The sequence below is a fragment of the Emys orbicularis genome, chromosome 3, assembly GCF_028017835.1.
Source record: "Emys orbicularis isolate rEmyOrb1 chromosome 3, rEmyOrb1.hap1, whole genome shotgun sequence".
Classification (NCBI taxonomy): domain Eukaryota; kingdom Metazoa; phylum Chordata; order Testudines; family Emydidae; genus Emys; species Emys orbicularis.
The window spans coordinates 150,340,898-150,353,834 of record NC_088685.1 but is presented as its reverse complement, the minus strand read 5'-3'; the positions used below and the strand labels follow the sequence as shown (position 1 = coordinate 150,353,834).

At 37.7% G+C, this 12,937-nt stretch overlaps 1 protein-coding gene across 1 annotated transcript in view; it reads right to left on the bottom strand.

The window, feature by feature from the left end:
- Nucleotides 1–11,831, bottom strand: part of RASGRP3 (RAS guanyl releasing protein 3) — a 55,749-nt gene extending 43,918 nt beyond the window's left edge. Inside the window, exons 1-5 of the mRNA XM_065401470.1 lie at nucleotides 11,762–11,831; nucleotides 9,723–9,825; nucleotides 8,983–9,045; nucleotides 7,360–7,491; nucleotides 4,495–4,642 (exon numbers count right to left, since the gene is read on the bottom strand). Of these exons, the coding sequence (XP_065257542.1) occupies nucleotides 4,495–4,642; nucleotides 7,360–7,491; nucleotides 8,983–9,045; nucleotides 9,723–9,825; nucleotides 11,762–11,831 (516 nt within the window). The remainder of the gene's footprint in view (nucleotides 1–4,494; nucleotides 4,643–7,359; nucleotides 7,492–8,982; nucleotides 9,046–9,722; nucleotides 9,826–11,761) is intronic.
- Nucleotides 11,832–12,937: the final 1,106 nt, after the last annotated feature.

Below are 12,937 nucleotides of genomic sequence, written 5' to 3'. Positions count from 1 at the left end.
CTAGTTGAAAAAGCCATCCCCCTGTTCTTTGGCATTGCCACCTACCAGAAAGCCTTTCCTTTTCCTCCATGTCTTCACTCGGCCCTGCATTATACAGTTCGTCATTTATTCTCCAGCTCAAATTCCTCCCCATTCTTTCGCATGCAGAAGAGTGTAAAGTTTACTTTGAATTAATGTAATGATTTAAAAGAGAAACCCCAATTACATCTGTTTCTTTTCCTCATTTTGTTTCACTCTCTTGAGAATCAAGGAACAAAGATTTTGGACAAAGATTCCTTTCAGTTCCCTGATCTTCCTCATAACAGCATCTTTCTGCTGAAAATAATGGAATCTGGAAACCATACTCTCTGGGATAGTTTCTGTTTACTACTAGAAGAGCTAAAGTCATGCTAGCTTTGTCTATGGACGCTTCACTAGTTGAATCCAGGTTTAACAGATTTTTAGTTAGTGTTGGTACATACAAAACTGGGTTACCCTTTCTGAGGTTCTTGAACACCTTTAATTCTAATATTGTTCCTCTGGTCACTGTTTTAATTGTCATCCAATTTTGTCTGAAGAATCTCCTCCTTTTGTTCCAGATGTATGACTCTGATCAAGAAAGGTGATTAGGTCTGAATTTTCCTCAGTTCCCACTTCTACTGAGGTCATTCTCTTCCAACCGTCAACTCCAAGGAGATCTTTTACACCTGGCTTTGTAACGGGCATTACTATCTTTCAGCACAAGACCTCTTCAGTGCCATCTTGCCTAGCTCCTTGGGAACAATATCATCTTGCTGTAGGGTTTAATCAGTTTTTGCAATTTAGTAAAATACTACATATTAGCAAGATCTGCGGGATGAGCAGATAGAGACAAATACAAGAGCTGCTCTCCCAACGTAACACACTTATGCTTACGTTACTAGTTTAAGCATTTGAGATCCAAGATTTTGTTTTGTGTGGTGGAGGGATTAGAGCAAATGTAGGGATCAAATTTAGGGCCTACCAACCCCAACAGTTTCCCTTTAAGAGTACAATGCTGGAAAGTCATCCATAAACATTGCAGTCCATAAACCAAGAATTAAAAGAGAAGGAAAATTGCAATAGCTTTTAAGAACTAAGAAGTCTTAACAATGGCCCCTTTCTTCACGTCTTATGCATCATGGAGCAGAAATCAAGTCACCCAGTGGATGATCACTAATCACCATAATATCGGAATACCTTTTATCTTGTTTATATCAAGATAATAAACAGTTGTCCCCAAAATAGGGAGTATTGACTCTTTCTCCTCTTCTCAGCAATTAAGAACTTGGGTGATAGTGGAGAGAAGTGACTCCTTTCAGCATATATAAATTCTGAGGTGTCTCTGAATTCAGAGGTGGGAGAGTAGGGAGAACCACACATTCTGGGGGAAGCACTGGAGCAGGCAAAATTGAAATCAGCTAGTAACTATGTGGTAGGATGAGCACCAGACTGGAATTATTCCCATAATGCAATAGCTAAGGCAGAAGCCTATTGACAATGCAAAGAAAATGGAGTTGAGAGGATAGGAGGATCTCCTGAGAATCAGGAAGAAGGAAATGAAGCCAGGAGAATGAAAGAATAGTGTTTCAGAAGGTGATAAGGAGGTGTTTTTACTACTTCTCATAACACAAGAACTAGGGATCACCAAATGAAATTAATAGGCAGCAGGTTTAAAACAAATAAAAGGAAGTATTTCTTCACACAATGCACAGTCAACCTGTGGAACTCCTTGCCAGAGGATGTTGTGAAGGCCAAGGCCATAACAGGGTTAAAAAAAGAACTAGATAAATTCATGGAGGATAGGTCCATCAATGGCTATTAGCCAGGATGGGCAGGAATGGTGTCCCTAGCCTCTGTTTGCCAGAAGCTGGGAATGAGCAAAAGGGGATGGATCACTTGATGATTCCCTGTTCTGTTCATTCCCTCTGGGGCACCTGGCACTGGCCACTGTTGGAAGACAGGATACTGGGCTAGATGGACCTTTGGTCTGACCAAGTAGGGCCATTCTTATGTTCTTATGATGTGACTGGGAGTGGGGCATCAGATGAGCTCCAGGCTCCATCTGAAACAGAGTCTTTGAGGGTTGCTGATCACTAATTAACTATTTCCCCAAGAAACAAAAGGCACTGATTTGTAATTTTTAGTTTGGTCAAAACAAATCCTTGCACATGGTTGTAGCCCTCACTCAGAATTACTGCAGAGGATTAATTTTTTATGGTAAAAGTTAAAACTCATGAAAATATAACGGAAGTACACCTCTACCCCGATATAACGCTGTCCTTGGGAGCCAAAAAATCTTACTGTGTTATAGGTGAAACCGCGTTATATCAAACTTGCTTTGATCCGCCGGAGTGCGCAGCCCCACCGCCCCGGAGCACTGCTTTACTGCGTTGTATCTGAATTCGTGTTATATCGGGCCGCGTTATATCGGGGTAAAGGTGTATTGATCCAACCTTTGCTACAGTATTATGAATGATGGGATGTGATACTAGAATCTCGCAAGTGTAGGACCAGAAAGAACTTCAAGAAATCATATAGTCCCCCCTCCTACAGTAAGGCAGAATTAAGTACTCCTAGATCGTCCCTGACAGGTGTTAGTCTAACCTGTTCTTAAAAACCTTTTTGGATGGCAATTCCACAACCTCCCTTGCTGCAAACTAGGCTGATTGCTTGTTCTCCATGTCTACTGAGGGTAGAACAAGAAGTAATCACCGTCCTCTGTATCACAACATTTTACATATTTGAAGAATTTATGTCCCCCGGCAGCCTTCTCTTCTCTGAACAGTGTGGGAGTGGTAAATAATTAAGGTCACTTATTCAGAGCAATCTGGATCACTTGGCAAACTGGGTGCAAGCAAACAACATGCTTTTTAATATGACTAAATGTAAACGTATATGTCTAGGAACAAAGAATGTAGGCCATACTTACAGGATGCGGGACTCTATCCTGGGAAGCAGTGACTCTGAAAAAGATTTGGGGGTCATGGTGGATTGGGGTTGCCAGCCCTCCAGGATTATCCTGGAGTCTCCAGGAATTAAAGATCAATCTTTAATTAAAGATTATGTCATGTGAGGAAATCTCCAGGAATTTTGTCCAACCAAAGTTGGCAACCCTATGGTAGATAAATCAGATGAACATGAGCTCCCAGTGTGACTCTGTGGCCAAAAGAGCTAATGTGATCCTGGGATGCATAAAGAGTAGAATCTTAAGTAGAATTAGAGAGGTTATTTTTACCTGTGTATTTGGCACGGTACTACCACTGCTGGAATACTGTATCCAGTTCTGGTGCCCATAATTCAAGAAGTATGTTGATAAAATGGAGAGGGTTCAGAGAAACGCCATGAGAATGATTAAAGGATTATAGAACATGCCTTGCAGAGATAGACTTGAGATGCTCAATATATTTAGTTTAACAAAGAAGGTTAAGGGGTGACTTAATAAGTCTATAAGTATTTATATGGAGAACAAATATTTAATAATGGGCTTGTCAATCTAGCAGAGAAAGGATAACAACATGATCCAATGGCTGGAAGTTGAAGCCAGAAAAATTCAGACTGGAAATAAGGCATACATTTTTAAGGGTAAATAGTTCCAATGGTTAATTACTCTCCCCAAGGGTTGTGGTAGATTCTCCATCACACACAATTTTTAAATCCAGATTGGATGTTTCTCTAAAAGCGATGCTCTAGGAATGATTTTGGGGAAGTTCTACGGCCTGTGTTATATAGGAGGTCAGACTAGATGATCACAATGGCCAATACTTTCAACCTGTCCTTAAGGGCATGTTTTCTAAACTTCTTACTTTTGTTGCCCTCCACTGGACTCTCTCCAATTTGTTCACATCTTTCTGAAAGTGTGGTGTCCCAAACCAGATTCAGTACTCCAGCTGAGGCCTTACACCATTGCCAAATAGAGTGGAATTATTACCTCCTGTGTTTTACGTACGACACTCCTGTTAATACATCCCAGAATGGACATTTGCCTTCTTCGCAACAACATGATATGGCTGATTCAGATTTCATTTGTGATCCACTTTAATCCCCAGATCCTTTTCTGCAATACTGATGCCTAGCCAGTTATTTCCCATTTTGTATTTGTGTATTTCATAATTGCAGTACTTGGCACGTGTCTTTATTGAATTTCATCATACTGATTTCAGACCAGTTGTCCAATCAAGGTCATTTTGAATTCTAATCCTGTCCAAAGTGTTTGCAGTCCCTCCCAGTTTAGCTTCATCCGCATACTTTATAAACATATTTTTCACTCCATCATCCATGTTGTTAATGAAAATATTGAACAGTACTGGACCCAGGACAGAACCCTGCGGGACCCCACTTGATTCATCCTCCCAAGTCTTATAAATATTTGCTACAATTAAATTGGGTACAACATAAAAGTGTTATAAATGTTAAAGCTGGCAAACTCTCTCAGTTTAAGCATATAGCTCTGGTCAGATTATAACCGAGTGAAACAAGAAGTTGTAAGCTTCTTACTGCAATTCTTCTAAAAGATTTATGCTCCAGAAAAGTGAGGTGTTCAGCTAATTCAACGGGTTCCAGGTGGTCAAACAGCAGGCAGGCTTTTCCCTTCTTGGAAGTTTTTTTTCTCTGCGTGACTCTTCTCATCCAGTCATAGGAGGGACTGCAACAGAAAAGAGGTACAATCAGCATATCCTGTCCATGCAAAAAACTCATGTGAACTCTAATCTGGGCATACAGATATGCAAGAGGCAGATCAAGAGTTCCCTAAACTATGACATCCAGCACATTGTGAACACTCAGAATAGAAAGATCTCTTCCAGTTTGCAACAGATGATATGAATTTAATAGGTACGGTCTGAACTGATGCACAGCAGGAGAGCTATATATCTGGCACTCAAGAACAATTCTTTCTTCTGTGTTACACTGTATCACCTAATTCAATAGGACCTAATGGCTACATTTCATCTAAGATCAAATTCAGACCAAAAATTGACTTGGATAACATCAGACTTGTGGGGTGTTTTTGTTTTGTTGATATCTGGAAGACTACAAGCCCTGAAAAATGGAACAAAAGAAGAAAGAACATCTGTGAACTACATATGACAGCTAGGAAAGTACTTTGCTCTGCTGACATACAACTGAGCTTCACATATACTCAACACTTTACTGAACTTTTGCTTGCATGTGTGTGTTTTGTTGTTCCTCCAGAGGCCCATCCTTTGTATTTGGCTGCTGTAGAGATGCACCATTGAAATGCTATTATTTTATTCTAATATGATGTAGACATTTAGGAACCCCTTTTCAAAAACAAAGCACTAGGACTAAGCCTCCTAACTTTTGGATGTCCATGGGAGTTAGGTAGCTAAATCCTAGAACTGGTGAGGAACTGGAATTTCCATTTTGTGGGAAATGCCAAGATTTTGACTTTGTTTTTGTTCCAAATTAGAATGAAATCTCAAATTTGAAAATTTCTTGCAAAAGGAAATTTTCAAGTTTTGTCTCACATCAGTTCAGAACATTTAAAAAATGTTTTTATAATAAACAAGTTATATTCAAAGAAAAAAATGTGCCTTGAAAAATTGAAATCTTTCTTTTAATAAGGTCAAAATGTTCTGTTATCCTGAATGCAGTATGTTTATATCACATTATTATTTTATGACCTTATAAAAATGTTTCACTTGAAAATATCAAAATGAAATTTTGTCACAAGATCAACACGTTCCCATGGAATGTTTTAATTTGACAAATCAGCATTTTCTGGTGGAAAAATGTTCTGCTGGACAATTTTTGACTAGCTGTACTAAATCCCAGTTTAGCTTTAAAAATGTAGTCCTTTGGCTAAAGTATTTATAGAAATGAGCCCAAGCCACACACTATCTGGAGCTGAAATTTTCTGACATTCATCAATGTTTGGAATCAGGGTTTTTATTCAGACCCATCTCTATTTATGTATTTTAAAAACATGTGGAGATATAGCCATCTAATTCTCAACAAGATAAATTGGAAGCCACACACATCACATGGATTATTTACTCCCAACTCCAAGCAGGCTAAGACTATATTCTAAGGACTGGTCTACAATAAAACTAGATTAACCTAGCTACATTATTCTAGGCTCCAGTGTAGATGCGGCTAGATTGACAGAACGATTCCTATTGTGGAGATGGATTAACTACAACATTGGAAAAACCCCTTCTGTCGATGTAGGAAGCACCTCCATTAGGCTGCTACAGCGGTACACATGCAGTGCCGAAGCTGTGCTTCTCTAGAGACTATAGAGTAGATCTACCCTAAGAATTAGAGGGTCATCCAGAGAACAGAAGCTTATCTGCCTCCAGAGTCCATTGAAAATGGGTCAAAATTTCAAATATGAAACAAACTGATCATAAAGAAATTGCAGACCAAGAAATATTTAAAAGCAATTTTCAGAGAAAATTGAGAAAAAAAAGACAGTCTGCTCCCACACAATTAATGAATAGAGAGAGGAGGGGAAGGGGGAAAGAGGCAAAATTTGTTGAAGATCAATACGAGGTTCCTCCCAGTTCATTTTGCCATTCTTTACAAAAGGAAACACTACTAAGCATATGCCATATTTTAAAGAAAACCCCTATTAACAGATGAGCTAGTGAAAGAGCTAATACAGCTTCTCTGCTAATATTAAGACCTTGGAGGTATAAAGTCCTGGTTTGATTTCCTATCCACCTGAAATTAACAATTTGGACATAAGAACAGCTGGCAATGAAAACTCCAGAGATGATCCAGTTAAAACAAAATACCATGGACAAACTGCCTTTGAAATACACAAAAAATTGTGATGCAACTGTGAAATAATCAAATTCAGCATTGGGGTGGTTTTGTTTATTTTTGGAGGGAAGGGGGCAGTAAGAAAAGTCTTGAGCATCCCTGATGACATGAGGGAATTGCAAAGTATATAATAATGTTGCCATCCTTAACTATGCTGGTGTTGCACGCTCAGTGCAATGTCAGCTTATTTGGTATGAAGACATCATTATCGCAATACTAAGCAATAACCACCATCAACAGCATAGTATTCTTTACTTATCTGGCTTTGCAACATAGAATCAGGAACAGTGTATATATAAAAATACAGCAATTCTTCTTCACTACAATTCAATATATGTGATACTTGCCAGTCTATATTATCCCAAATAGTATTTGGTGTTTTAGAACTTTATTTCAGTTTTGGAGAGAATATCATCTTTTTGATAATTACTTCCTAGTGCTCACTATATCATCCCTTTAAACCAAAATGGGATCCTCAATATCACATAGTGCATTCTGTACCGAGTAAGGGCTCTGGTGTTACAAAATATGGAAAGAAAGTTGCCAGTGGAACCTGACAAATGATATTCTTACATGCTGGAGATGTCAATAAGGTGTACATGTTCCTCATAACCAAACTGGCTGGCTACTTCCCGGAACTCCTCAGTCAGACGAATCAAACCAAGATCCAAGTTAAATTCTGCTGGAAATTCCAAAATCCAGTACCTGAAATCATGGGAGAAAGCTTATCCAAAGATCCAGACATAACATTCTGTGGCTGCATAGATGCATGCCATGATTACTCAGCCACCATACACATGGCACTCAGAAGAAATCATTGGAGATCCAAAGTCACATATGTGGTAAACAGCAGTCCCACCACTAGCTCTTCCAGAAACTGAACGAATATGCTTGATGAATTCTGACATGCTTCATCCAACAGAGGACAATGATACATATGCAAAAGCCTCTTATTACATACTTTCCCCAAGTTAGCACATTCCCTTCAGTGGAACACGGTGGGATTCTTCTGAGGTGCATTTAAATGGGAGTTAGGCACCTAAGTGACATTTGCACTTTCAAAATATACTCCACATTTAGGTGTAAGGCCTTGCCTATATGGTTGATACTGAAAAAGCTTTCCCAAAGTGTGAATTTAGACAGATATAGTTATGCCAGAATAATACTTCATGAGGACACTTTTGTTCCAGTACAACTGACTTTTTTTTTGCTTTAGCTTAACTCCTTCCCAAGCAACATAAGCTACACCGAAAAAAGCTCCTCATACTGGAGCACAAGCGTCCACATTGGGATGGGCTACGGGAGGGTGGTGTTAACCAGCATAGCACTATCTGTTTAAATTCACACCTTACCTTGTACTGAAAAAAGGAAAAAAACACCCAAAAAACCAAACAGTCCTGTGCAGAGGTGGCCTTACTAGATCAATACTCAGGTATATGTCAGAAAATTTTACCGCTTTGACAAGGCAGCACCTGCTATACATTCTCCTGATCCTATATACCAGGTACCTGTGGCAGCACTGAAGTTGCTAAAGCATCCTATCTTAGGGTATGTTTCATTGCAAATAAGTAGGTTAACATGGGTTAGCTAATTCACATTAAAATAGCAATGAAGACAAGGCAACTTGACTTTTAACTCAGGTTAGTAGCTGATGTTAAAGCCTATAAGGAAGCTGGGTGTTGAACTTGAGCAGCTAACCCAAGTTAAAAGTCAAATTGCCTTGTCTTCATTGCCAATTTAACTTGTGTTAACACACATTTTTGTTTGTTTGCTTTGCAAAGACATACCCTTGGTTTGAATTATCTAGGGTTCACATGAACTGAAGCGAACAATCCAGGGACAATCTTTTTATACCATTCTAGATTGTACTATGATGTACCCCTCCCCCCAGTTTTGCGTGCTGTGCCAATCTAGTCTGAGTGTTAAACCTCAAAGAACAAATACCAGTCAAACTGTAACATGAGTTTTCAGTAAGCTCTTTAGCTTGATACACTGTAAGTGTTCAAAAACCTGAATAACCCTAGTTGAATAACTGTTCTGAATAGGATTTCCCCCCACCCTATGTCTGTAAAGTAGTCCAAGAGAAAGCATTAGTAGAGGTGGACTGACTTGGTTTAGGATTTTTTATTATTTGTAAAAATTGACTATTCAGAGCTATAAAAACCAAATCCCAGTGAAAAAAATCAGCATTTTTACCTTATGAAACAGCAGATTTTTAAGCGGAATTCACTGCATTTTTCCCCACTGGCATCTCTATAGGTAGATTAGTTAAAGAATAAGCTTCATGATCATGGTTTCGGTAACTTTTTTTTTTTTACTCTGCAGCGGTCTTGTTCATTTAGAGAGTTTTCACTTTTGTACAGGATAGAGTATTCTTTGTATGTTATTCCTCCAAATTAAAATGTGCTATACCTTGAGATGAGATAACACACTGAAAAATATAGACACCATTTCCAATTCAGCAATTTGCCATTTGTCGTAGCAAAAACATGCATCCAATACACACTATTTCTGAATATTCTGCTGGACAAATAATTTCCCACCAATACAGGCTAATCAAGGATATCAGTAGATACTGAACGATTACAGAGGAGATTTTCAAAAGGCACAGGTGCCAGGCAAGCAACTTCCATAGAAAGTCAACGGGAGTTAAGTGCCAAACTTCCATTTGTATCTTTGTGTCCTTAAATATTTTTGTACATCTCAAATGCTAATTCAAAGCACACTTCAGCAGGTTCATAAAAGACCTGATCCAAAGTCTATTGTAATCAGTTGAAAGGATTTCAGTGGGCATTGGACCAGGCCCATAAATTGCTGAAGAGCCTTATATGCTGACGGCACTCCAATACTACTGTTTAATACATGGATTTTACATGTTATCACAGTTTGTCTTCCAAAGTGCTAATGCTAGGCTATATGGATCTTTGAAAGGATATATGGAGAGAAGTTTGCCGGCCAGTTCTGTGGAAGGCAGATACCACCGGTGCATTAAAAGAACCATTCTTGGCAAATGACTGGTGCCCAAATGTCCTTTATTATCTGTAAAATAGAGACACCATTTTAAGTTAAGTGACATGCATTATTCAAGGGCAGAGATCAGCCAGTTTCCAGATATCCATGATCTATTACCTCTCTTCAGGGAAGTCAGATCTATTAATATTCAAAATGAAAATATATCCAGTGCACTGTCAATTAAAATATCTTCAGAACAGAAACGTAACAAGTAAAATGCTCCTCTAGCAGCGAGAGTCAGCAAATAACAATGGCTGTAGTACATCAATTATCAAATCATATCCGTGTAGAATGAAAGGAAATGTATATAATCCCCTCCTTCCCCAAAACTTTTATTAAATATTACTTAGAAAGTGTCACCATAGCAATGTTGCTGTTTCAACACGAGTGCCTTCTTCAAACTCCAAGTGGGATTTTAAAAAAAAGCGTTGAACAAGAGAAAATTGATAGCAACTGATTATAATAACCCATTACCTAAAATGCACCCAAACCCCAGAATTCTAGATTAGTAAGACACTATAATTACAAGTTCAGTTGGATGTACCTAATTTTAAGTGATCATCAGAAAATTCAATCTTGTCATTCATTGATAAAAACTGACCATGACAACCAAATGTCACACTCAAATGTGTATGTATTGGGAGGGGCTAGCTGGGGAGTGGAGAATGTTTTTCCAGTTACAGAGAATATTTAATGAAGAACCAGAGTAAATCAAAGAGGACAAAGAGAAAAGGGAACCACACACACACATTATGGACTTCAGTATTCAAAAGAGAAGTATATGTATGTATTTGGGGGAAAGGGAAGGAGGAATGATAATTCCAATATGTAAAATGTAAATGACCTCTGTTATCTCTGGTTAAATATGCCCTATATGGGATTTGCACCGTTTTAGGGCCAGAATTGGCAACTGGACGTGCATGGATGCAGTGGTGTGTCTGCTTAGATTCAGTTGCAGTAACTGGCCCTTAGTGATTTCATCTCTGACAGTGAGAAGATCTCTCTCTCTCCTCAAAAATGAAATCAAATTATAACCTCATTCAAACCAAGTGGTCACATGGTCTTTAAATAAAAGCAATTCAGAATGCCTCATTTTGATTAAGGCCTTGATTCATCAAAGCACTTATGAATCAAGGCCTAGTAACTTTTAAAGTGGAAAGAGGTGGTGTATGTTCATGTTCCGTAAAATGAAAGGTCCTAATATGATTATTTGTTTTCTTAATATAACTAGCAATTTGTGAGTTAATATAATTGCTTCTAACTGGAGACTTGGGGTCATTGTTTTGTTTTTTCAAAGGATTAGTATTCATTTCTTTGTATGACAATCCATAAGGGCCATCCAAGTATGTAAATTATATGATTAGCAACAGGCTCACATAAATGATAGAAAGTTCTATAGGTAATGGTTGATTAAAATGAGAACCTGCAATCATATTACTACACAATGCATGGGAAAAGCTTCCAGAAGTAGCACTAGATTGAAAAAGATCCAGTGTAAATAACACAGCAAAGCAAAAAAAATAAATCAGTGCATCAAGAAATATATTCCTATTTCTTTTGTAAAAAATCAGAGGCAAATTCATAAAATAATCCAACTGTATAGTTATCTAATCTTAATACAGACCCACATGTTTAAATCATTCTATCAATTGTTCTTGTGTTAAATAGATTTTTTTGTATTATGTAATGTGTATTACTAAAAATACACAGCGTTTGAACCCATCAGGACAGGAGAGAGGCTCTCCTGCCCCCTCATTCAGACAGATGAAAGAATTTTCTTCAAACTTTTCAATACAAAAGTTTTCCTCTGGGCTAAGAACCAAGCATGGAAAATTTTACAGCAAAAGGAATTTGTTTGCCAAACGAATGATCAACTGAAAAAGATAATAGCCTGGGTGAGCTTATAATAGTAGTTGAATTTCAAGAACAGCAAGCAATGAAACAAAAGATTGAAGAATCATACCAAACATTTCAATGCAAGTGTTTAAAAGTTCATCTAATGTTGCAGCCTTCCCAAGTGTATTTGACCCCATTGTCCTTTAATCGTTGTCAAAAAATTAGAGTCATTTTCACCACGTAAAAGAATATCTCCACAGCTGCACGGGCCTTATCACTGTATTGCTGGTTGCATGTTTAATCTGGAAAAAGAAAGCAAAGGAAATGACCACAAATAGAACTGTAATGCTGAATTATGAGGACAGAATGTTTACAGTTTAGCGCATCCTTTTGTAGACTGATTTTTTCCCCTCACACAACATAGAGTATACATCAAAGATCGCCATGCATTTTTAGTTCATTCCAACTTTTATTTTAAAATATATTGTTCAATTTTTGTCCACTAGGCCAAAAGAAATATGTAGTGATGTTGGAAAACAGAGGTTACACTAAGGCACGTCATATAATTGATACACTCTTTTACAGCCCATTTTCTTTTCTTTATGCTTGATAACTGAAGTACTAACAAAATGTGGGTTATGTGTAAAACAGAACAGATAAAAATTGTTTTATCTAGTATTACTGTTTAATGATCGATTTTTAAGGTAATGCATTTATTGATCGGAAACCCACAAAATGGTTGTTAATAAAGTTCACAGGCACATTCTACAGGGCATACACTAATGTTTAAGAGGGAGATTTTCAAAGGCACAAAGGGGGAAAAGGTGTCCAGTTCCCTTTGACAGTCAGTTGGAGTTGGGCAACTAACTGTTCTTTGTAAATCTCTCCTAACAATTTACAAGACCCTTAAGTAGCACTTTCAACACCTACTAAAATGCATTTATTTTAAGGATTGCACATTTTATTATAGATGGCAGATTCCAAATTTCTAGAAATCTATCTAGTCAGCCTTTTAAAAAAGTCTACAATTAGAGAGTAGAAGGGAGTATTAAATGGTATATAGATTCTCTGTAGAATTTCTTGTCAACCTGTATTTCAAATCTCAACTTGTTCTACTTACATAAATTTCTTTTAAATACAGAACATATAATGAACAATATGTAGCATATCCAGCCACTTTTCAGAAAAAAAAGCCAATGGGAGACCTACCGTGGTCCATGAATCTAAACATTGCTGGAATTCTTTTCTTTTTAAAGGATGCTACATACTACCGACCTTATTGAAGTTTTGTCAGGTAATCCAC